General features: G+C 45.7%; 2 protein-coding genes across 12 annotated transcripts in view; both read left to right on the top strand.

The window, feature by feature from the left end:
• The window catches only part of MGA (MAX dimerization protein MGA), a 90,258-nt gene extending 84,061 nt beyond the window's left edge, over positions 1–6,197 (top strand). For all 10 annotated transcript variants that reach the window (XM_089778488.1, XM_089778493.1, XM_089778491.1 and 7 more), the window contains one exon: positions 1,246–6,197. In XM_089778488.1, the coding sequence (XP_089634614.1) occupies positions 1,246–2,555 (1,310 nt within the window). In that variant the 3' untranslated portion in view covers positions 2,556–6,197. The remainder of the gene's footprint in view (positions 1–1,245) is intronic.
• The window catches only part of LOC102449777 (MAX gene-associated protein), a 256,194-nt gene that overhangs the window by 46,535 nt on the left and 184,974 nt on the right, over positions 1–24,685 (top strand). The gene's annotated exons all lie outside the window — the stretch shown is intronic.

Raw genomic sequence — 24,685 nt, forward strand, 5'->3', positions numbered from 1 at the left:
TTTGAAGCACTCAGTACAATTATGTGCTGGAGTAGAGGGGGCATTTCTTTCACCTCCTGTTCATTCAACAGCACTTAAGATTTGAGCCATCTTGTACTCTCATATCTGACGCTATTATAGCTGAAATATTTGAAGAAATATTGTGAACAGGACTTAGGGAGAGGATAGTGGATGTTTATATTAGGAGCATTTCATGTCATCCAGAGCATAGAACTCCCAAGTTGAGGCAATTCACCATCTTAATGGAGTTTCTCATGTAATAGGGTGTATGGAGCTAAGAAGAAAAGGGTCAATTTCAGATGTAGGACTAGGGAAAATCTGACTACTGTATCTGCGAATTCTTTTGCTACCAGTAAATGAGCACAGAAGGTCTCTGAAATATGCAGTATCATTCTGAGAGGCAAAATATGCAGGAAACATAATTTTCTAGTGTACAGTCTAAAAACTGCTGTGTAAATAGTAAGTATTTCTTGATGGGAGTAGATATTAGCTAGCTTTCACCAACCTACTTCAGAAAATTCCTCTGAAGAAGCTCTGGAAAAGGAGTGACTTAGTGTATGCTGGCTATAATTACACTAATAGAATGAAGTAACAATTCTAAAAAATTAATGTAGAAATGGCACTTTTGTACTTGACAGACCTGCTCTATAGTAGTTATAGCTATTGACGTCAGGGCAAACGAATAAGTACATTGCTTTTACTTCTGGAGAGTTGGCACAGCTAAGAGATAGTGTGTAAGCATTTTCTGTTTTGTGCATCACCAGAAAAAAAATTGTGGTAAGTTCCAATCAGTTTCACTTGTGTTAGTCTACTGAAAGCAGGGGGAATTTCACACATTATTGCAGGACATATCCTGAAGATACAAGATTGCACAGGTATAAATGAGGGCTGAATTTTGTCTGCTACCAATTGTGCACTGGCAGAGGGAGAAGATACTAAGCTGAGTTTGCAAGATCAGGCCGTAGGGGGAATGAACATCTTTCAAATGTGTTCAAGTTAAAAATAAATTCTGATAGATAATAGACATCATGTGATTTCAATGATTCACTCTTCAGAGTAGTATTGATTAAGTTTGTAGAGTTAAAAAAAAAAGTACAACCAGTTCACATCCGTGTATTAAAGCAGATGTTTTAAACTCTTTATAGAGTTGGTTTTGTTGGGGGGAGGTGATATGGGAGAAGGAGGATTGTTTTCAGCTGCAGTCATCAGTGACCCTGATGGATTTTGCTTTGTTTGGTTTTTTAGAGTGTGAAGATTCATTCGTGATGCCAAAAATTGTCAATGTGACATCACTGGCTGCTGAAGGGGGAGTTAATTTAAGCCTGAATAGAACCAAGAATTCTCATGTAACCCCAGGTGCTGGTGCCCAGACATCTGAGCAGTCCCTGAAAGCAGGACCTCATGAAAACAGGCAGAATGAGGACATCCTTTCAGAAGAAAAAAACAAGGCATCTCCTGGAGACAGCTGTGGAGATGGGAAAAGTGCCACAGGGCCCACGGAAATTTTCCTTGAAAATAAAGACAACAGCTTTCCACAGATTCGGAATGTACCTACAGTAAAAGACTCTTCAGAGTCCTTTGCTAAAAAGCTTTGTTTTGGAGAGTGTGTTGGAAACCAGGGGAGGAGGAAAGAGATTGATCAGGGAGGGGAAAGGTTGAAGCCAAAGGATTTTCCATTCCGCAAGCTGCAAGTTAAAGATCTCAAAGACTCCAGGATAGAAATGGAACTGAGGAAAGTAGCCTCTGCAATGGAGGAAGCAGAACTAGACCCAAGTGAGTTACTGGGCAGCATTGAAGAGAGTGATGACACTGATGAAACCCTCACTTCACTTCTCAACGAAATTGCCTTTCTCAATCAGCAGCTGAATGATGACACTTCTGGCATGTCAGAGCTGCCCAATACCCTGAGTTCAGACTTTTCCCCAGAAGACTCTGAAACTCTCAGGGGAGCTGCCAGTGACCTGGCTGCTGCAGATGGATCCTCCTTCCCGTACGGTCACTTGGGTAGCAGTTTCAAGGCCCTTTCTGAAGTTCGCGAGAGTAGTGGCTCCATAAGCCCCCTCCTGCTTCACCTAGAAGATGATGACCTTACGGATGGTGAGAAGAACTCAGCAGAACCTTCATCTCAAGCAGATATTTTGAAGATAGTGATAGGCTCTGACATGAAGGACCCACTTGCCAAACTCTCAGTAACTGATGGTGGTTACGGTAAAACTTTAGATCCCTTGGCAGAGACCAGTGTGTCTCCTCCAATCCTGCAAATGAAAACCAATCTAGAAGCTGGTAATACTGACACATTGTGGAGGCCTATGCCCAAACTGGCCCCACTTGGGTTAAAAATTGCAAATCTTCCATTAGACTCAGAAGGGCAGAGTACCAAGGTGATGCCAGTGTTGGCACCTGTAGTTACAAAACTGGCACCCATTGGTTTAAAAAGTAAATTACCTGCAACTGACCAGGAAGAACAGGACAGTAAAATAATGCCCACATTAGCCTCTGTGGTCGCAAAATTGAACAGTACTGGGACCTTGCCTTCAAATTCTGCAAGTAAATAAATGCTTGGATTTTTCAGTGGCTGAAAGAAAAATTGGGAGCAAATGTGGACTATGAAAGGAGTTGGTGTCTTGAGTTTTAATATCTTGTGTCTTCAGACACTTGTTTTCTGTACACTGTAAAGAAAATATGGTATCAGTGCACTCTTCTGACTGAGGGCAGGCCCCAAGCTGAGAAATCAATGCTATGAAACTTTAATTATGTTACCATGAATTTTACCTCACTGCTGTGTTCTGGATGTTCCTTTCCCAGAAAGAAAACAATATGATTTATTACCATTGCTGGGCAAATGGTATTCTTCCAACAGTGGATCCTTGATAAATAGAGTATGAAATTAGAGGTCTGATGGACTCAGGCCACTGAGAGATTCATACCTTACCAGAGATGCAGTTGTTTCTGGATGAGGAGAAATCAGGCATATTAGCTCTTGTACCAGCCAAATTAACTATCTATGCAGAAGCAGGGTTGCTCACATCTGCAGTTTGTGCAGAGCCCACAGAATGTAATAAGCTTGTGTAAAGGAGATTTGGAGAAAGCTTGTTCAAACTGGTTGCCCTGAGTGGAGAAAGGGAGATCAGGGATAGATTTCTCAGAATGCTAATGTCAAAAATTTCCATTCTTCAGTGCAAAAGAATTTTCTTCCTCCTTAGGCTTTCTATTAGTTCCTGCCCACACCATTTCCATATTAAATCTTAAACTCCCATCATAAGGTAAAGAAGGAAATTTTTGTAGTCCAGTCAGAGTTTGGATAATTGCAACAACCAGTGATGTATTTTTAGTTAGCTAATTTTAAAAAGATAATACCATGCAATGTTCTTCCTTGAGCATGCTTGGCATAAGACCGCATCCAGAATGAACAAATTCCGATAGGAAAAAAACCATCTGGGTATCAGATTGCTAATTCTTTAAAAGCATCACTGAAGTAGTTTGTGTGTCATTTGTCTCCGTTTCGCCTCTCCTTCCCTTTTTCCTCCCTTCCTCGTGGTTCTTAAAGACATACACATCTGAAATTCATTTACAGGAAGTGACCCTTTCAGGATGATTGGAAGATAAAAATAAATGTGTGCATGTGCATGTCCTTCCAAACCATCCATTGTTTTACAAATTCAGGACAGGTACTCAGTTTGCTCATTGCATTTATGCAGGATGTGTATAGCAAAACAAAACAAAAAAGCTCATTACCAGGGAAATAGGGGCAGTATTTGAATAGCAAAATGTATTTTTATTCTCTTCTGCCACCACTTATTCTGTGTAGTTACTCTGCACAATTAAGCTGTTGGAAGTGAAGGGCCTGCAGACTGTAAAGATATTTATATTTTTGTATAAATTTTTTCTTTTCATAGTTTCCTTGAAGAATGACATTTTCAGCCTAGAAGAGACATTTGTTAATGAGTGTATAAATGATTTTTTTCCTACCTAGTTTGTAAATAATTCTTAGGTGCTCCTAAAAAGTAAAAATAACTGCTGTGAAAAATCTGTAGAAACTGGGAAATGGCACATTTTGCCTTTCTTGTATAATTGTATTTAGGAATGTAATCCCTGCTCTTATACCTGAGCAGAGGCAGTTGGGATTCCACATGCTGCCAGTTCTCCCCACTTTCCCCTATTGTGATGCACTAATGTAGAAACTTTCATCTCTCCCAGTACCAAGGCTAAGCCTGTGTGTCTGACTTTCACTTGCAAGTGCTGTAAGTGAGGTTCTTCCACTATTCAGAAGCTGTGTCAAACTACATTTAGTACAAATGTATTCCCTATTCAGTACACTGCAGCTACTGGACTTGTGTCTGGAATAGCTGTGTCACTGGGTACGTATGCCATGTGGTGTTCTTTTTCTTTGTTACAATTGTATCTTGGGCTGCAAAGAAAAGAGATGGTTCTTAAGATGGGTATGCATAAAATTACTCCAGACTTTGTGTAATGGAGGTGTCTCTACTTTCTACAAGGTGAGTTTGAAAACAGTTGGATAGGTGGAGATTGCTTCTGTTGCCTTTGTATAATTTACAGTTTAATCTCATTTTGTGTCATAAATGCTAATCTTCCTGCACTAAAGGTTTGAAGAAGAGGGGATAGGTTAGCATAAGAACCATGCAAAGCCTTACAGCTATCGTTCAATGCCTTAGAAAGGGGAACAACTCTAAATACGTGTTTACACCTACTTAGACTTCAGAGGCTAGATTCAAACCTCATTTGCATCAGTATAAATCTGGAGTAACTTTACTGATGTCAGCAGAGTTTCACCAGTTTTACACAGATGTACCCAGCCCTGCTGATGCAAAAGGGGCAAAGGGGACATCTGCCCTAGGGCCTGGCTGCCACCACTGCTACTGTGGTAACGGCAACAGTTGCGGCTCCATGCTCTTTAAATTGTTGCTGCAGTGCCACATGGCACACTCCAAGCATCTCTGAGGGCTAGTTGCCCCAGCTCCACCCCTTCCACCCAGGGCCCTGTCCCTTCCGGGAGAGCAGAGCCATCCCCTGAAGTACCTTGTCCAAGGGCCCAGCAACTATGTTGGTCCCCCAGATATACCTGAGAATTTGGATCTGGGTATTTTAAACTGGCTGAAGTTGCTTGTCATTCTGCCCAAGACAGTTTGGTTTGCCATTAAATTCAACTTCTTGCTATGTGTGAAACAGCCACTAGCATTGCACTGAAGGTACACCACACACACACACACACACACACACACACACACACACACACACACACACACACACACACACACACACACACACACACACACACACACACACACACACACACACACACACACACACACACCCCTAAATTTCCTCTCTATTCCCCCATCACTTCTTGATCCAAAATGGCTGCTGTTCATTTTCATGTTAAAGTTTTAATCCATATCTGTACATTAAGAAAATTATGCCTTTCTCATTTCATAGAACACAGATAGCATTAAAGTCACTCAAATACTCTTTTAAAATAACCCTACCTGCCTTGTGGGTCTGTTGGCTATCATCAAGGTGATGGAAAATGTCTAGATACATATTTACAGTTGTACTGTTTGGCAGTCAGGAATTCTTGCTATAACAAAAAGATAATGTTGAGATGAAAGCTTGATGCCATAAAACTCACTAAAGTCTGCAGGAAGAGACCCCAAAATGAAAAGAACCAATAGGCACGTGGCCAAGTTAAGTGTTTGGCTGGTTCTGCCTAGCAACAAAACCCCTTTGAAAAGGTCATTAGGCTTTGATTTTCCTAGCCCTTACATATCATCTTTTAATTTCACTATCAATTTGAATGTCGAATCCCCTCCTACCCATAGCCCCAAAATGAATAGGTTTGGAACAAACCTTTTGGAAATTATGCACACTATTGAGAGACAATAGTGGGGTTTGGAATCAGGAGAACAAAAGAAACCTCTGCAAGGAGCACATTCTCATTAGACCACAAGTCCTGGAAACTTCATTTTTTTAGATATGTTTGTAAATAGACAGATGTTTTTAAGAATATAATGTAATGTCAAATTTAGCTTTTTTTCCTTTTATATATTAAAGTATATCTTTCCCTCTTTTCAGCTTTTGACAAATTGATATTTTTGTAGAAATCTAACAGTACAGGACTGTTCAATGACTGTATGTGTGAGAGAGAGAAAGCATAACATTAAAATAAATGTTCAACCAGGCTTTGGAAATTTATTACTGGGATGGGGGAGGGGAATCAATAGTAAAGTATTAATTGCTGTGGTGCAATCACATGCTCCTTCAGCCTGGCTTTGGACCAAGCCTCAGTGCCTCTGGCTCAGGTGCCTTGTCCAATGCCTCTGATACGGTCAATGGACTCGGACTGCTCAGTGTCCTCAAGCCTGCCGTCCCAATGGTACCCCTGGAACCTGTGTTGGTTTCCCATGTCATGCCAGGTATCGCACTTGGTAGCCATTATATCAGTAGCACTAAATGCTTTTTGGCACCAGAATCCTCAAGGGCTTCCACCCTACAGGTGGCACACAAAGTAGAGGAACAGCCTTCAGCCTCCCCTGGACCAGCCCATCGCAGTGCCCTCTCTTGTTGTCACCCTGGACAATGCTTGGACTCAACAGAAATTCCTTAAGAGGGTCACCACCAACCTTAATCTTCAGGTGAAGGAACTTGAGCCAAAAGATACCCTCTGGGGTGCTGGGACAGGCAACTCCAGCCAGAGTGGCTTTACTCTTCCATGATGGAGTGGCCAAAGTCGCTATAACCCTGTGGCAAACACCTTCCTCCATTTCTAAGCTGGCAGAACACGAAAACTTTGTACCAGCGAAAGCTCATGAGTACCTTTATTCCCATCCAGCCTCTAGTTCTCTGGTGATGGAGGCAGTCAATCACCATTAGAGGCAAGACGAATCCAGGTCAACTCCAAAATATAAAGACTCAAAGGGACTGGATTTATTTGGGCATGAAATTTATTCAGCTTCCAGCTCCGAGTGGCTAATAATCAGGCCCTCATAGCCTGCTATGAGATGAACATGTGGCAGGCTATCACTAAGTTCAACTCTTCTCTTTAGGAGGACTTGAAAGAGTTTTGGGCCCTAAGGGAGGATGGAGCTATGGCTTGAGCAGTGCTCCAAGAGGCCTCAGATGCAGCAGTCACAGCAACCCATTATATACCCTCAGCTGTCTGTTTGCGGAGGCACCCTGGCTTCTCTCTGGTCTCTCCCCTGAGGCATAGCAGTCTCTGCAGGATCTCCCCTTTGATGAGCTGGCCCTGTTTGTGGAGAAGACAGACACTAAGTTGCATGGCTTGAAGGACTCCCACATCACCCTTCACATGCTTGTGTGTATATTCTGGGGTTGCACATTAGAAATTCAAGCCCCAGACTGTCTGTTCAGCCTTCCCAATCCTATTATGACATGGGATAGGGCAAATGTATGAGATTCAGGAAAAGACCATCTATCTTCTGCCCAATCCAGCTCCTCCCAGCCCACGGTTGCCTTCAAACCCCCCTAGAATCATAGAACTGGAAGAGACCTCAGAAAGTCATCAAGTACAGCTCCCTGCTCTAGGCAGGACCAATTCCAACTAAATCAACCTGTCCAGGGCTTTGTCAAGTCGAGACTTAAACACCTCTAGGGATGGAGACTCCACTACTTCCCTAGGTAACCCATTCCAGTGCTTCACCACCTTCCTAGTGAAATATCCAACCTGGACCTCTCCCACCACAACTTGAGATCGTTGCTCCTTGTTCTGCCATCTGTCACTACTGAGAACAGCCTCTCTCCATCCTCTTTGGAACCTCCCTTCAGGAAGTTGAAGGCTGCTATCAAACCTCCCCTCACTCTTTGCTTATGCAGACTAAACAGACCCAAGTCCCTCAGCCTCTCCTCATAAGTCATATGCTCCAGCCCCCTAATCATTTTGGTTGCCCTCTGCTGGACCCTCTCCAATGTATCCACATCCTTTTTGTAGTGGGGGGCCCAGAACTGGACACAATGCTCCAGATGTGGCCTCACCAAAGCCGAATAAAGATGAATAATGACACCTCTGTATCTGCTGGCAATGCTCCTCCTAATGCACCCTAATATGCCATTAGCCTTATTGGCTACAAGGGCACACTGTTGACTCATATCCAGCTTCTCATCCACTGTAACCCCCAGGTCCTTTTCTGCAGAACTACTACTTAACTGGTTGGTCCCCAGCTTGTAACTATGCTTGGGATTCTTCCGTCTCAAGTGCAGGACTCTGCACTTGTCCTTGTTGCACCTCATCAGATTTCTTGTGGCCCAATCCTCCAATTTGTCTAAGTCACTCTGGACACTATTTCTGCCCTTAAGCGTTATCTACTTCTCCCCCCAGCTTAGTGTCATCCGCAAACTTGCTGAGGGTGCAATCCATCCCCTCATCCAGGTCATTAATAAAGCTATTGAACAAAACCGGTCCTAGAACCGAACCTTGGGGCACTCCGCTAGAAACTGACCACCATCCTGACATCGAGCCGTTGATCACTACCCGCTGGGCCCGGCCTTCTAGCCATCTTTCTATCCATCTTACCGTCCATTTATCCAATCCACATTCCCTTAACTTGCTGGCAAGAATATTGTGAGAGACCGTATCAAAAGCCTTGCTAATGTCAAGGTATATAACATTCACTGACTTTCCCATGTCCACCGAGCCACTTACCTCATCATAGAAGCTAATCAGATTGGTCAGGCACGACTTGCCCTTTGTGAATCCATGCTGACTATTCCTAATCACTTTCCTCTCATCCAAGAGTCTCAAAATGGATTCCTTAAGGATCCCTTCCATGATTTTTCCAGGAACCGAGGTAAGACTGACTGGCCTACAGTTCCCTGGATCGTCCTTCTTCCCTTTTTTGAAGATGGGCACTATATTTGCCTTTTTCCAATCATCCAGGATTTCTCCCGATCTCCACGACTTTTCAAAGATAATGGCCAAAGGTTCCTCAATGACATTTGCCAACTCCCTCAGAACCCTCGGATGCATTAAGTCCGGACCCATGGATTTGTGTACATTTAGCTTTTCTAAATAGTTCCTAACCTGTTCTTTACCCACCATGGGCTGTCCATCTTCATCCCATCTTGCGTCACTTAATCCTCATCTTGCGTCACTTAATGCTTTTGAGGATTAAGTTGAGAACAACATACCTCTCATCCCGCCAGATCTTTCTCCTGTGCTGTTCTCCCACCATTTGTGCCTTTCTCCTTCGAGTGGTGTCTCTGTGGGTGCACTCGGAGATTTTTGCCTAGCAGTGCCTTCCCGCATCGCACATTCACAGTCACCATCTCACACTGTTTTAGTCCGGTACCTGCGCATGCGGCATGGGTTCCCCTCAGTTCCTTCTCTACCATCCTCGGCAGAAGACGGAGTCACAGCAGTGCTCTCCTTTCTGACTGGAAAAATAAAAATAGTGTAGTTCATTAGTAGTTTTTAGCCAGTTTATAGTTAATGTTAATTAGTTCTTGTCTGTTTAAAAAAAAAAACGGCTTCTGGGGGTTTTTCCTTCTGTTTTTTTCTCCAAGTTTCTGAATTCTACAACTTCTTCTCTTCAAAATGCCAACCTCCCCTGGTTTTAAGCAATGTGATTCATGCAGACACTCAATGCCTGCATCTGACAGACATACTTCGTGCATAAAGTGTCTTGGCAAAAGCCATGTGGCGTAGAAATGCCCACACTGCCAGAACATAATAGCCAAAGCCATCAACCAACAGAGACTCCCTTCAACAACTGGAGTCTGTCTACTGAACCCAAGGCATCATTAACTCCTTGTGAGAGGACTAATTAATCACCCTCCAGGGATTCCCATGTGTCCTGGGCCTCTCCAGCACATTTGCTGGTGCCATCTACTTCTGGCACCACAGAGAAGCAGAAAACAGCATGTATGAAGAGAGCAGAATCAGAGACTAAGAGGAAGTCTAGCTCCTCTGCACTGACTGGTACCACACTGACCAGTACCGCTCCTCAGTTCAGCACCAGTGAAGTCTGACATGCCACCACTCCTGTGCCAACAGACACCTCTTTCCAATTTCCAGCCAATTGAAACCCAAACAAGCTCCGGGACTGAAGCCAAAGAAGGCTTCTCATAAAACAGCTGACACCTGGTACCGAGCACCACAGCTGTATGTACCGTCTCCACTGGTGCCCAACCACATCTTCACCTCAGTATTCTCCTAGAATCCACCAGCCTACTCCACACCAACAATCTTCAGAACATATTTCTTACTCACCTACACCATCAGCACTGGGCATGGCACTAGACAAGAGAGCAGGGTTTTTTTGCAGCACTCCTCACCAATGAGCTCTGTGACTTCCTGGCATTCCTCTTGGCACTGACCATCACACCTCCCTCCACAATATCTGTGGTTTAATTCCCCTTGGCCTTATCTGCCACAACAGCTCCAACCCCAATGGCCCATAGTATCAATACCGCGCCCTTTCCTCACATCATCACTGAGCATGTGAGATGACGGCATCGACACCAGCACTTAGGGTAATGCGTTCTCCAGCCACCACTGAACACACCTCACCTTCTTGTCCTCCATACTCACCTTCTATAACAACCCAAGCTGAGACAGTGGATAAAGAGGATGACTTACCTCACTCTGACTTGGACAGCTCCTTCCTGGTTCCACAGTCTTCCTCTTCTCCAGATGAGGCTATCTTTACCTCGTCATCCTCTCCACCTGCAGACAATTTGAAGCAGTTTCAGGATTTATTTAAATGGGTAGCTCAGTCCCAGGATATTGCACTGCCGGAAGTGCAAGAAAAGCAATACAAATAACTCAAGATACTCCAACCAGCAACATCTTCTAAACTAGTGTTATCAATCAGTGAAACTGTTATGAAGGCATTCTGGCAATCACCAACCTCTATCCCTCCTACCAATCACAGAGCAAACAGAAAATACTCGTCCTGATCAAAGGCATGAATTTTATTTTTTCACATCCCCAATCCAAATTCATTGGTCATGGACTCAGTCAGTCATAGATCTGGACAACCCCAGTATAAGTCCACGCCACAGGACAAGGGGCATAAGCAGTTAGACATTTTTGGCAGAAAAGACTATTCCTCTGCCATCCTTCAGTTCCGAATATCGAATTACACTACTGTCCTGGCTAACTACTACCACACAAATTACAGTAGGCTACAAAAGCTCCTGCAAGACCTTCCAGAGCAAAAGAGGCTTCAGCTCTAATCTTTAAAGACAGAGGTCAATCAATAGCACGAACAGCCCTTTAGGCATCTATGGACATAGCAGACATGGCAACCAGGGCCACAGCAACTGCAATAGTCATGCACAGAGCTTCCTGGTTACAATCTTCTGGAGTCCCAAGGGAGCTGCTGACCAAGGTAGACCACTTCCTATTTGACAGGAACCAACTCTTTGTGGCCAAAACAGACAAAGTCCTCCATTCAGTGAAGGATTCCCACACCACACTGTGAACCTTAGGGCATGTACACCCTGTCTAATAAAAGGTGCAGGTACACTCCATGTCAGAGACTGAGAGATCAACTACCAGAGACCGCAGCAGAGACCATATGATCGGAGATCTAAACAATTGTCCAACAGAAGAAGGATGCAACGACCATATGATCGGAGATCCAAACAATTGTCCAACAGAAGAAGGATGCAACACAACCATTTCTCCAACAACCAACCCACCATGGTTAAGTAGCAAATTTGAAGATGTGGTCGAGGGTTTGAGGAATCACCCCAGCGATCCAGTGCATAAGACCCCTTTTTTCCCCACTACCATCTGAGGCCCTTTTGTTATCAGTGGGCCCTCATCACTATGGACAAGTGGGTCCTCGAGATCATCAATATTGGCTACACAGTCCCCTTCATTTCTATGCCCTCTACCCTTCCCTGTCCCTCTTCAGGGACCCCTCTCACACGACCCTTCTACAAGAGGTGCAAAAACTATTCAGCTTGGGGCAGTGGAACTGGTTCCTCCAGAATTTGAAGAAAGAGGGTTTTATTCCAACTACTTCCTAATGGCCAATTAAACAGGGGGTTGGAGGCCCATTTTGGATCTCAGGAAGCTCAACAAGTTCGTATGCAACAAGAAGTTCAGAATGGTGACTCTGGGCACTATTATATCTGCAGTGGAAGAGGGGGACTGGTTCTCAGCATCAACCTTCAGGATGCACATTTTCATATAACAATAGATCCTGCACACGGGAGGGAGGTTTCTCAGATTTATGGTAGGCAAAGACCTCTACCAGTATCAAGTCCTCCCTTTCGGACTTTCCATGGCTCCCTGGGTATTTTCCAAAACTCTGGCCATGGTCACGGCATTCCTCAAGAGGCAATGCATCAGTATATTCTTTGAGTGCTTGCTCATGTCCATTCTAATTAGGTGTGTGCACAGTGCGTGCATGGATTCCAGAGCTTTTTCCCTTAGCAGTATCCATTGGGCCAGTCAGTGAGGCCTCTGGAATGGCACTGCTATATCAGCTCATATATACTCCTGCTGGTCCTTCACCCCGCACAGTTCCTTCTTACCACCCATGATGGTAGCTGGAGCGTTGACTACGCTGGTAGTCCTTACCCTTAGTAGTGTACAGTGAAACCTTTGTTATCTGGCACTCTGTTAACCAGAAAACTTTGTTAACCGGCATTGCCCCCATCTACAATACTGTCACATCTTCAGGTGCACAGGCCTGGCTTGGTTTACCATGTTTGGCTTAACAATTTTTTATTTAAGAAATACTAATAATCTTTAATTCAAAATAGAAATGTGAGACCAACTATCTCAAACTACAAAACTACCAATATTAAAAACTTGAGTTTTACTATTATTGTCCATTGGTTTTTCCTAGGTTGATGGGGACCCTCAGATAACCGGGACGCCCTAATCCGGATAACACGGGTTTTACTGTATATAGTTCTCTTATTCTTTGAGTGGTTCAGTATTTAGTTTTCATGTTTATCTTAGATAGTGTAAATAGTTTCTGAAGATAAGGGAGGTTTCTCCCTTATAGTCTCTCCCCAGCTGGGGAGGGGATGCCAGGGCCCAAGGGGTTCAAGCCATTTGCAAAGTGTTTGAAACCTATGCCCTGTGACAATCTGCATGACACTTGCTTAAAGTGTCAGAGGCCAATCGCACAGACAATTGTAACATCTGCAAGAGTTTCAAGCAAAGGACTAAGCGTGAGAGAGAGACTCTAGACTCCAGCTTATCCTCATGGAATCCGCTTTGCAACTGCCGGCACCACAGCAGGCACTGTCAGTGCGCAGCACTCCGGCCTCGGTGCAGAAAGCCTAGGTGGCACCAGCGAGGCAGATGACCACCTCCTGGAAGTCCTCAAGGCACTAATCTCAGACCCTGGCACCAAGGAAAGGAAAGGGCCACAGAAGTGGGTCCCAGGAGAGGCATGGCCACAAGGTACACCCTAAGGAGGGGCATTCGACCTCAAAGGTGCTCTGGGAGGTGCCGGTACCGTCAATGCCTTTGCAGAGGGAGACTCCAGTACTGGAGGTGATAATAGAGGAATTCCAGTAACCATGCACCCCTGAAACATTAGATGCAGCACGGGAGCTCATCGAATAGACCTTCCTGCATGCCAAGGCCTCGGCGCCCAGGGCATCATCCCTGGCACGGCCTGAGGAGCCTCACAATGTGCCAATCCCACAGATGGCTCTGGCACTGCTTAAATCAACACGGGGGCCGTGGTTGGCACCGGTATCATTACTGGGACCCACGAGGGGGCCAGTACCCATGCACTCTTCAGCAGCACTGGGGTTGCCAGCACCACAGAACCCTCCGGCACCATTAGCGTATGGGGCTTCCCAATCGGGACCTTCAGTGCTGTCTTAGGGTGCCGTTGGGACAATATATCAGTCGGTGCCTCCAGCCCCGATGCTAGCGATCCCTCCACCAGCACTGAGCGCACAGGGAAACCTGCGGCCATGGCCCAGAACCAATGGGAGCATAGGTCAACAGCTCCACTGTGGTTGGTGTCTGTTTATTTGTCCGAATCAGATACTGAATCGGTACGCTTGAGGAAGTCATATAGGTTGAGATCCCGGCTGTGCTGCAGTCTATTGTGAAGTAGGTGCTGATGGACTGTGACCCAACCTCCTAGGATACTGCAAGGGAGTCACCTAATTGGAATAGATATGAGCAAGCACTCAAAGGAAAAAAGTTAATGACCTCGTAACTGTTGTTCTTCGAGAGGTGTTGCTCATGTCCATTCCAAATCCCACCCACCTCCCCTTCATTGGAGGACTCCAGCAAGAAGGAACTGGGGGGGTGGAGGGTCATCAATATAGTGGTGCCGCTCCAGGGGGCTCCCTGGCTGGTCCAACAGATATTGCTAAGGGAAAAAGCTCCGCACACACACCTAATTGGAATGGACATGAGCAGCACATCTTGAAGAAGAACAGTTAGTTTTTTCGCTACTAGGTTGGGGTGCCCACTGAGACACACTGACAGTCCAGGGCAGGTGGTCACAATCTGAGATGCGACTTCACATCAACATTCTGGAACTCAGGGCTATCCGCAATGCATGTGCACACTTCCTTCTCATCTGAGGCAGAACTATACATGTCTTCATGGGCAACACATCCTGTATGTTTTACATCAACAGACAGGTGGGTGCCCAGTCACACTCACTATGTGCAGAGGCAATCAAGTTCTGGAACTGGTGCCTGAAGAACGACATCACTCCAATGGCAATGTACATACCATGCCGACAGAACATCACTGTGGACAAACTGAGCAGGTACTTCTCGGAGCAACGCGAGTGGGAGATCGGCGTCATTCTCTCAGTCTTCTGACAATGGGGATTCCCTGTCATAGACTTATTTGTGTCAGCAGCCAGCCACAAATGCTACCACTTGTGCTTCCGAGTGAGTCAAGGCAAAAGATCAGAGGGAGACGCCTTTACCATATCCTGGACCACTCCTCTTTTATATGCCTTTCCACCAACCCCCTTACTCTCCAGGGTTATCAACAAGATTCACTCAAACTGAGCCACAGTGATTTTAATAGTGTCCTACTGGCCAAGGCAATCATGGCTTCCTTACCTGAATCATCTATCAATTGCTCACCTGATTCCCTTCCCTATCAGACCCTACTTGCTGACCCAACAGCATGTTACCTCAGTTTGTATGTTACATGTTTATTGGTTCTGGGGATGGGAAATTGTAGTGCTATGAGTGCTGTCCTGACCAGACTAAGGCAGTGAATTGAACTATCAATGCTAATTCAAAATAAGGAAGCCTGCCATAAGGGGGGGGGGAAGTTTCCCGCCTTTTCCCTAGTTGCACATGGTACTAGTGCTCTGCACCCCATTCTAATTCTTTGCACTCGGTACCAAATTGCACCCCATTCTGATTGCTCTGCACTCGGCTCAAAATAGCTGCACACGGTTCAGAATGTTATGCACGCCACCCTCAAAAGAGTGCACTCAGCACCTTTGGAATCTTCCCACTGGAGAGTGCTTAAAAATACCCCAGTTCAGTAGCAGTTGGGGGGGGGGGTTCCCTTTTTTTCCCCTGTTTGGGTTCCTGATTGCGTTTGGTTCTGCGTATGTCTCTCTGTAGTTGCATGAATGGTGGGTTGGAGGAGTGAGAGTGTGAGAGCGTGAGCCTGGACAGTGTAGTGTTGGTGTGAGTGTGGTGGGTGTTTTGGGTTTTCTTATTTACCTGTGGAGAATTCCCAGGGGAAACCTGTCGGATCCCATTGGATTATCATTGGAGAGCGGAAGGCCTTCGATCCATAGTCCACTCCTCATCCACCGCCCGACCAGAAGGCAGATCCTGCGACATCAAGGGATCTCCTCACTGTTCCTCTGCCATGGCTTGCAATTAGCCAAGGCATAGAGGTCGTGAGCGCCTCAGCTATCTTAGGCCACAAGTGTGCGTGTAAAGTATAATCCTATTGTTTGTCTAGGGGTCTTTACTGTCTGCTTTATCTCTGGGGATTGGGTATTGAGTTGCTGTTAAATGCTGTTCTATATTTTAAATTAACAATATATGGTTTGGCCCTAAATTGAGACTCGGAGTTTTATTTGAAAACCACACGCCGGTGATAGATACGGCCACGAGTAATCGGCCTCAGACGATCCCTTCTTCTGGGACTTGGGACATTTACCATCCATAATCTAAGTCAGGGTGCGTCCAATTAGGGTTTTAAATTATTCGTTACTGCATCCCAGGGTAACAGATTTGGCGTGGCAGGACCTGAGGACGTTTTCCTCTTCGGGTCCTCAGTATAACTTGTCCCCACTTATAAGGTCAGGTTCTGAACAGCATATAACAACCTCTGGTATGGTTCAACGACTTGGGGTGGAAGCCCCCGGGGGCCCTTCCCTTTTTCTGTTTTGTCCCTGAAATCCGGTGTAATGACCGTGCTGTATGGGGAGGGGACGGCCCACTACTACACCGTCCTTCCCAGTAGTCAGTGGTTCCCCATCCGCTGGCTGGGTGAGAGGCCCATCCCTACTCTAGGCCGGTGCAGCAGCAGGCTTTGGCCTACACTCGGGTAATCCGGCCACTGCCATTTGATTTTTAAACCCGTTTGCCGCTTTTCGGTGGTGCTGCACCCTGCCCTGGATTGTTCTTTCCTGTCCCTTATACAGAGAGACTGCAAGTAGGCTTGGTCTAGCCAGCCTAACTTGCCATTCCAGAACCCTTTAAACTTTATTTTCTTTCGGGTTGGGTAAGCAACCCATAGCAACCATCACGATGGTGGTGCCCCGGCTGTTCGATCTGGAAGGCTGGAGAGAGCAGAGAAATAAAAATTCTTTAGAGGCTGCGGTTAATGCGTTTGGGAAAGGTTCAAACCCTTGGGCCAAAGAGGCCTTAGTGGGGGAGGATTGTTTGGAGAAATTTAGTATGATGTGGGAAAAATACAGTACCACCAAACCACATCCTAAAAACAAGTTTAAGAAAAGAGCATTGTTGTATGGATTGGCTATGGTCAGTAAAGAATTGACAAGTCACCTTAATTCTAATAAAAGTAAATTCCAAGAAATGGCTGATCTGCTAGAACAAGTGGAGAAGCAGCTTGCAAAATTAAAATCTGAATTAGATGGCAAAAATTTAGAAATTCAGTCCCTAAAATTTCAGAATGCTAACTTGGAGTCACAAGTTATGGGTAATCAGCAGAGATGTGAACAAGCTGAAGAAGGGTTATTAGAGAAAATATCTGATCTAAATGATTCTCAAGCTACAGTGAGGCAGTTGTTCAAGGAGGCAAGCAGTAGCAAGTTGCCTGCTGACCATACTGCCTGTCGCCATACTATTGATTAGCTTCAACAACAATTGGGTAGAGCAAAGGGAGTAATGGCAGCAACGCATCCCCAATATAACCAAATTGGTTGGTTGGGTGATCAGGATGGGCCTGCCCAGGCAAGTGCTCCCTCAGAGCCATCTTCTTATGAAGAAGGGGGATGCAGACCCTATGACCCCTCGAGAGAGCTGGTGGTTCCTTTTAGGTTCATATTGTTTGTCCTGAGCCCTGTAGATTTTCATATTTACTTCCTGCCTCTCAGGCTACATCTACACTGCAGAGCTATTTTGGGATACCTTTGGTATCCTAAAAAAGCTATTCCACATCTTAAGAGCCAGTCCGTTATATCACAATATAATGGGCTTGCTATTCCTACCTCCCGGTAAACTTCGTTCCCCGAGGGTTAAGTGATGTTTCGGAATAGCGCTTTTTTTTCAAAATAATATCAAAATAAGGTATGCGATTTGCATTGTGCAAATTGCATATCTTATTTTAAAGTTAGTGGTATGTAGATGCACCCTCAGTGTCCTGCTGATCACATAATTTTGAGTCACAACATCCCATACTTGTACAGACTTCAGAACCATCATATAATAAATGAGGCTGTGTTTGGATGTACTAAATTTGTTATTCTAATAGTCTGTTCTGCAGTGTCCTGTAGGGCTCAAATGAGAAACCCTTCTGGAGCACCACCACCCATCTTAAACAAGCCTTGTAGAGAAAACCAGATCCTGCTTTCCGAGTCCAGCATGGATTGAAGATTGAGTTTACAGAATCTTTTGCAGGTGGCCATTGTGAATTAAGGCTATATACCTGCTGCTGTCTTTCAGGTGGGAGTAAAGAAGTCCAGAGAGCAGCTCCAAAGCCCTGCCTCACAAGTTTCTTGGTTTTATCCCTGAGCTAGAGTGGTAGAGTCTGAGGTCAGTGTTCTTGACAGCTCCAAGGGTTTGAATGCTGGGTTTTGCTTTGGCCCACTATGACAGCAGCCAGGAACAAAGTTCAGCTCCTGAGTCTGATCCAAACTCTCCTGAAGTTTGAGAGGGGTTAGCTTTGGGATCAGTTTCAGCTCTCGATTGAGTGTGAGCCTTGCTACAATGTGATCTGGTCAAAAACTCTCTGCTTCCATTTGAGCATGTAAATGGAGTCACCAGCATTTCCAAGGTGCTCAGCACCCAGCATCTAAATGCTGTGTCTTTGGAAATTGGATCACTTCAGACAGGAGCCTATAGGGTCTCTGGGTATTCTGGGGAAATGGAGCCCCCTGTGTTATGGCCTAACAGCCAGACTGTCCAAGACTGTGCCTTGGTCATGAGGGCGACAGGGCAGCCTAGCTAGCTAGAAAAGGGAGGAGACAGGTATTGTAGTGGGATTTAGGGAGGCTGGGAAAGAGCTGGGATTAAACTAGGTCTGACAGAAAGAAGAGGTGGGACTCTAGGGGTGCGGGGGTGTGAAATCTGTTGGGAAACAAAGCTCAGGGAGTTGATTCCAAACAGGAAGGGTTTCTATCTAGTTTTAAGCTTCCCCAATCTGCAACTGGGTTGCATTCGTACCACAGCAGGTGGGTGGGTGGCTGGCAGATGAGCTGTAAGTGGGTGATGAGTAGGAAAAAGATGATTTAAAATTTGATTAAGATTTGTGCTGAGCAGGGGAAAGTGAACTTGGAGCAACAATCGTGGCCAAACATCTTATGCTTGGCATGTCATAGTAATGCTCGCTCGCTGGCTGGCTGATATGTCACCAGGCAATGCTTTGTGGAAGGGACTTCAAGCATTAAAAGGGCAGGTTGTTCTCAAAACTCACCACAAGGGGGCACCATTAGCAAATAAGTTCAGATGCCTAAGATTCCTGGTTTTGGATTGGACCCGCCAGTCGAAGAACTATAAGGCAGTATTTATAAGACACACAAGAGTTGGACCTTTTTTGTGGCTATACAACTTATGCCTGACTCCAGTGGATCCTTTTCCTACCCCACTTGTGTATGGAGCAGCCTCCTTGAATTGACTTCCTTGCCCTCAGCTCCTTTACCCCCTTTGAGGGCATCCAAATTAGAAATTCCACACTCCGTGATGGCATGAGGGGGCAGATGGGGCTAGCAGATGAACGTAGCACGTATCAGGAAAGTTTGCATGCACAATCGATGGCAGGGCAGTGTGGTGGGAGGAGACTCGCACCCCCGCTTGCTGAGAGTTAATCTTGGTATAGACAAGCCCTTCAAATCTAAATTTGCCCCATGACCACGTGCCAGCATGTTTAATCTTTTAGTGTAGATTAAACCATTCTGAGACCACTACAGACCGTTATTATGACCATCCAGTCTGACTTCCTGCATAACGCAGGCAAAGATAAGTAATTTTCTGCTTCAAATCCATAGCATGTAGTTGAGCTAGGCCATATTTTTAGGAGACCCATACGTTAGTTAACGGCTGTAAACTTGGTTTTATCCTGATTGGAGTACCCTGGTTCTTATGTTTAAACAAACTGCTCATCTGTATGGCCTCGATTAGAACATGGGGTGAAATGTAAGGCCTAATGGAGCCAAAGTGTTGCCACTGACTTCAGTGGACTCAGGATTTCTAAACTTGGTGCAAATATATTTGGATCCCATCCAACCAAAGCATGTGTACTTGAAGTGAGCCTGACTGTTCTCAGAACAGCTTCAAAATGATACTATCTAGCTCCCTTGGCTAGCAGTCCGATGGAGCATGGGCTGACAGGGACCATACCTTTGTGCTATAATTCGCCTGTGATGCTTAATAACTTACATTTAGCTTTTAATTGAAAGACTGCATAGTGCTTTACAACCCATAAAGTGTCCCAAGAGCCGTGAGACACAGGTATTATAATGTCTACATAGGAGGTGAGTTATGTAGGCCCATGATGTCCTGGCACCAGAAATATGCCTGGCCTGGGGCCAGGCTCCAGCAAACCTCACTATCTGCGGCCCCACACGCTCTCTCGCCCCCCCATCTCCTGGCCCTGCCTGCTGCCCCCAAGCAATTCTAGCCCCACTGTGTTGCTTTTTGAGTGGCTTCCTGTGCTGCGTTTTGAGTGGCTGGCAATGGGGACGAGTGCAATGGGGGCTTGTGATAGGGCTCTGCTCCCAGAGCACATGCATGGCTCAGTGCACCTTTTCCAAGGCTGGCCCTTTAAGGCTGGGCTGGGCAAAAAACGGCCTGGGGTCCGGATCCAGCCTGTGGACCACCCTGCCAGGACCCTCAGGCATGCAGCTGCCACAGTTTAAAGTGCAGTCCCTGCGGCTCTCTGCTCTGCAGAGAGGGGGGAGGCTTTGCATGATCTCCCTGCCCCCAGCCCAATCCTCAGCTCCTATAGGTGGGAAACAACCAGCCATTAGGAGCTGAGAGATTGGCCTGTGGGATGGGGGCAGCACGAGCCTCTTTCCCTTCCCGGGGCTGAGAGCTACATGGAGGTAACAAACCTGCAGTTTAAAGTGATCTGGGGCTGCAGCAGGCAGGGAGCCCAGCCTGTCTTGGGGGTGCTGCAGGCTTAGGTAATTGCCTCCCAGCCAGAGCCTGCCTGTGGCACCCCTGCCCCTTCTGCATCCCAACACCTTCCCCCAGGTCACCATCTAAACTCTCTGCACCCCCCTGCCTCAGGTCACAACTCCCTCCGAGACACTGTACACCCTCCTAACCCCCTCCCCCAGGCCAGAGTCCTCTCCTGCATCCTCCCAGACCTTGTACCCCATTCCCTGCCCCAGGTCACCACCCAAACCCTCTGCAGTCTGCACCCCTTTTCCCCTTCTCCCAGGTCACAGTTCCCTCCCAGACTTTGCACCTCCTCCTAGAGCCCCTCCCCCAGGCCAGAATCCTCTCCTGCACCCATACTCCCTTCCCTTCCCTACACCCCAATCTCCTGACCCAGGTCACAATCCTCTCCTTCACCCAAACTCCCTCTCAGATCTCACAGAGTCTCCTGCACTCAGTCCCTTACCCCGTGCACCCTTCTGTACCCAACCTCCACCCTAGATCCCACATCTCCTCCACAGAAAAGTGCAGCCCTTGACCACTTTCCAAATTCTTGGAGTGGCCCCTCACCAAAAATTATTGGCCACCCCTACTTTAAGGCCACTGGCTAAGCCTCACCTGTGCCTCATTTAGTTACCACTGCGGTAGTGGGAGTGAGACTTAGATGTCTTGCTGGGTCACAGATTGTAAAGCGCCTGTGGGTTCAGGCAGATTGCATGAGTTAGGGGTGGATGGGTCTCTCCAAAGTGCAAGCTTGTGGGGAGCAGACAGTAGCAAGGTAGGATGGGGGGGGAGGAGAAGCTGGAGTCCCAGAGGAAAGCCTCAACTAGGACCCTGTCAGAGCCCCGTGCCAGGGTTTGTGACCCAGCAGGAAGCTGGCTGGAAGCCCTATTATATTTAGAATGTGGTATCATAAACCTGAATCTGAAAACTCCACGTGGAGCTTATGTGGGGCAGAAGGGGAAACTGAGGCAGTGGCAGGGTCCAAAGCCAGCCCGGGAAGGCCCTGCCATCGTGTGCTCTCAGAAGTATTGCACCTATATATTGCATGCTTTCAGCCATTTGATTTTCAGATGTATGTGCTCAATCCTTATTGTTGGAGAGTAAGAGTGTGATGACATTTGGGGTAATTTAGCAAATCAACACCCAGCTAACGTAAGCTCTTCTGGCTATTGCAGTCCGTTAACATGTTGTGAAAACTGATCCAAACAAATATTCTTCATTTAGTGCAGCGTAAACCAGTGATGACACTCTGGTCATGAGCACTGCCTTGTTTTGGCTTGCTGGCGGTAGGGTTTGTGCAATACTCATTAGAGGCATGTTCCAAATGGAGGCAGGGCTGCTGATGGCAATTTAGGTAAGTGAAGTGATAGACAATCCTTTTATTTTGCTGGCACTAGCCCATAGCAACTAAAAGCATTTGGGTGGAAGCCTCATAACTTTACAGCCTGCGCAGTGAGAGCTCAGTGTCCCCGGCAGGGGTGGAGTCTCACTCTGAGTTGTGTACTGTGCGGAGCACTTTGTAGGACTAAACGTAATGCCGACAGGCGGAACCAAACCTGGGACCACTGGAGCTTAGTGCTTGAGCTCAAAGCCAGCTGGCTCTCAGCTAAAGCTGTAGAGCACACTCATGCTTTCTCTCTGAAAGCAGTCTGTGTCACTAGACGGGACAGTGCATACACCCCATGGAGGGGGGTGAAGAAATTCCAGGGGTGGAGCACGAGGCAACCCGGCCACACACACACCCATCAATCCCACCCCAAGTTTTGCTGCTATTTTTTTGGGAGGAGGGGGACATGAGGGGTTCTCAAAAATCAAAAAGGGGGCACGATGCCGAAAAGTTTGGGAACCACTGAACTAGAGTGATGAGTGTGGTATGAGAACAAAACCACAAAATAAAAGAGTAAAAATTCCAACATTTTTAAGCTTCGTTAGGTGTCAGTGTGACTAACTCACGAAGTTCATATATCATACAGCTGCAGTTTCAATCTCTACAGACAAAGAAACACTGTATTGTATAATTCACAATGCTTTTTACATAAGCAAAAGAGCTAAAGTCTATTTATTTAATGAAAGATTCATTTTTACAGAAATAGAGCATACGCTTAGGGTGCGTCTAGACTGACAAGATTTTGTGCAAAAGCAGTTGCCTTTGCGCAAAATCTTACCGCCTGTCTACAGTGGCCACGAGTATTTGCGCAAGAACACTGCCTTTGTACTGTACAAAATCAGTGGTTCTTGCGCAAATACTTTGATGCTCCCACTCAGGGATAAGTCCTCTCGCGCAAGTATTCTTGCGCAAGAGGGCGAGTGTAGACAGGCGAGTTAATTTCTTGTGCAAGAAAGCCCGATGGCTAAAATGGCCATCGGAGCTTTCTTGCACAAGAAAGCGTCTATACTGGCATGGATGCTTTTGCGCACAAGTTGTCTCCCGTGCCAGGGTAGATGCTGTCTTGCGCAAACACTTTTAATGGAAAAACTTTTCCATTAAAAGTATTTGCGCGAAATTATGCCAGTCTAGACGCAGCCCTAATGTGCCCATAATAGACTTCCAGCTAAAGTTGTTTGGAAATAGCGGATTTTCATGGAAAATTTTTTTTTTCAGTGAAATAAACATCTAAAAAATAAAACATTTTAATTGGGGAATGCTCCATACTGGGAGTATGTCCTGCTCCCATTTGCCTGTTTCCTAGATAGACTGCAACTTCTATGATGCATCTTGACAAAGGGATCCCACACTGCAGAAGCATATTTAAATATTTTAGGGTTTGGATGAAATATTTCAGTTTTTGGGTGTTCACTTTGACCAAAAAAATCCACATTTTCCACAGAAAGCAGCCACTTCGCGAGGAAAAAAATTGTCAAAAATGCCAATTTTCCCCAGAAAAAAACATTCGGTTGAAAGTTTTCAGCCATCCCTACTTCCATTTCTTTTGGAGGTATATTTGTACATCAGACTGAACTACTAGCACAGATGTATGCACACTGGGGATTGTGAACCACTGCCAAATGAACATTGTCCCTGAGCTCTGTTTCTGAATTAGAGGGAGATTTCTACTGTTTTCATTCCCACCTCTCCCCCCCCACCAAATGTTACTAGATTGTCATTATTTTGTAAGATGATTCAAGTCTGCCACGGCATGAGAATTTTGTAACTGCAATTTGTTACTTTTTCAATCATATAAAGCACAAGAGTGGGAGGTAGGGCACTTGCCTTTCAACTTTCAGATGCCCACACGTGGCCCACAATATGAGACAAAGATCCAGAATGAGAAACACAAAATGCAACTTGCATAGGAAACTTCAAATGCTGTGCTTCTCACCTTTCATGTAAGTAACTGTGGTATATATGAATAACTTCCTGACTGCACAGGGTAGGAAAAGATTAATAATAGAAACCAGAGCTGCTGCAGCCAATTTAAAGCCTCAATCTTGCAAACATTTATGCATCTGCTTAATTTTGTCCCCCATGAATTGCAGTGAATGGGATTACTTACAATGGCTCAGACTCTCCAAAGAATTTAGGTACATACTCCCACTGATTTCAATGGGACTATAACATTAACCATATGTATCAATCTTTGTAGGACTGGTACCTGCTATAATGCATAGTACTATACTGCTTTTCTAAGGTCTCAATTCCATGAGTAATTAATATCCACCAATAAAAGAGGGGGGTAGCCCTCAATTAGTGTGAAACACACAAGTTTGGGATTAGAATGACCAATGTCTTCAAAACAGGCAACAGCGAGGTATTTGTTTGCGAATTTGTTCAAATGTAATGAAGACTATTTTCTTCTTTTATTTAAATACTGAGCACATGATCAGCTCCCTTGGCACATGTTTGTAAACTGATCATAAAAAGATGAATTACCTCTCCAGCAGCAGGTGAGATTTAAGTCCATTAAAAAGAGACGGTTGGGCCAGGGGTGCTGAAATTTCTGTC

The sequence above is a fragment of the Pelodiscus sinensis genome, chromosome 5 (genome assembly GCF_052426305.1).
Source record: "Pelodiscus sinensis isolate ZL-2025 chromosome 5, ASM5242630v1, whole genome shotgun sequence".
Classification (NCBI taxonomy): domain Eukaryota; kingdom Metazoa; phylum Chordata; order Testudines; family Trionychidae; genus Pelodiscus; species Pelodiscus sinensis.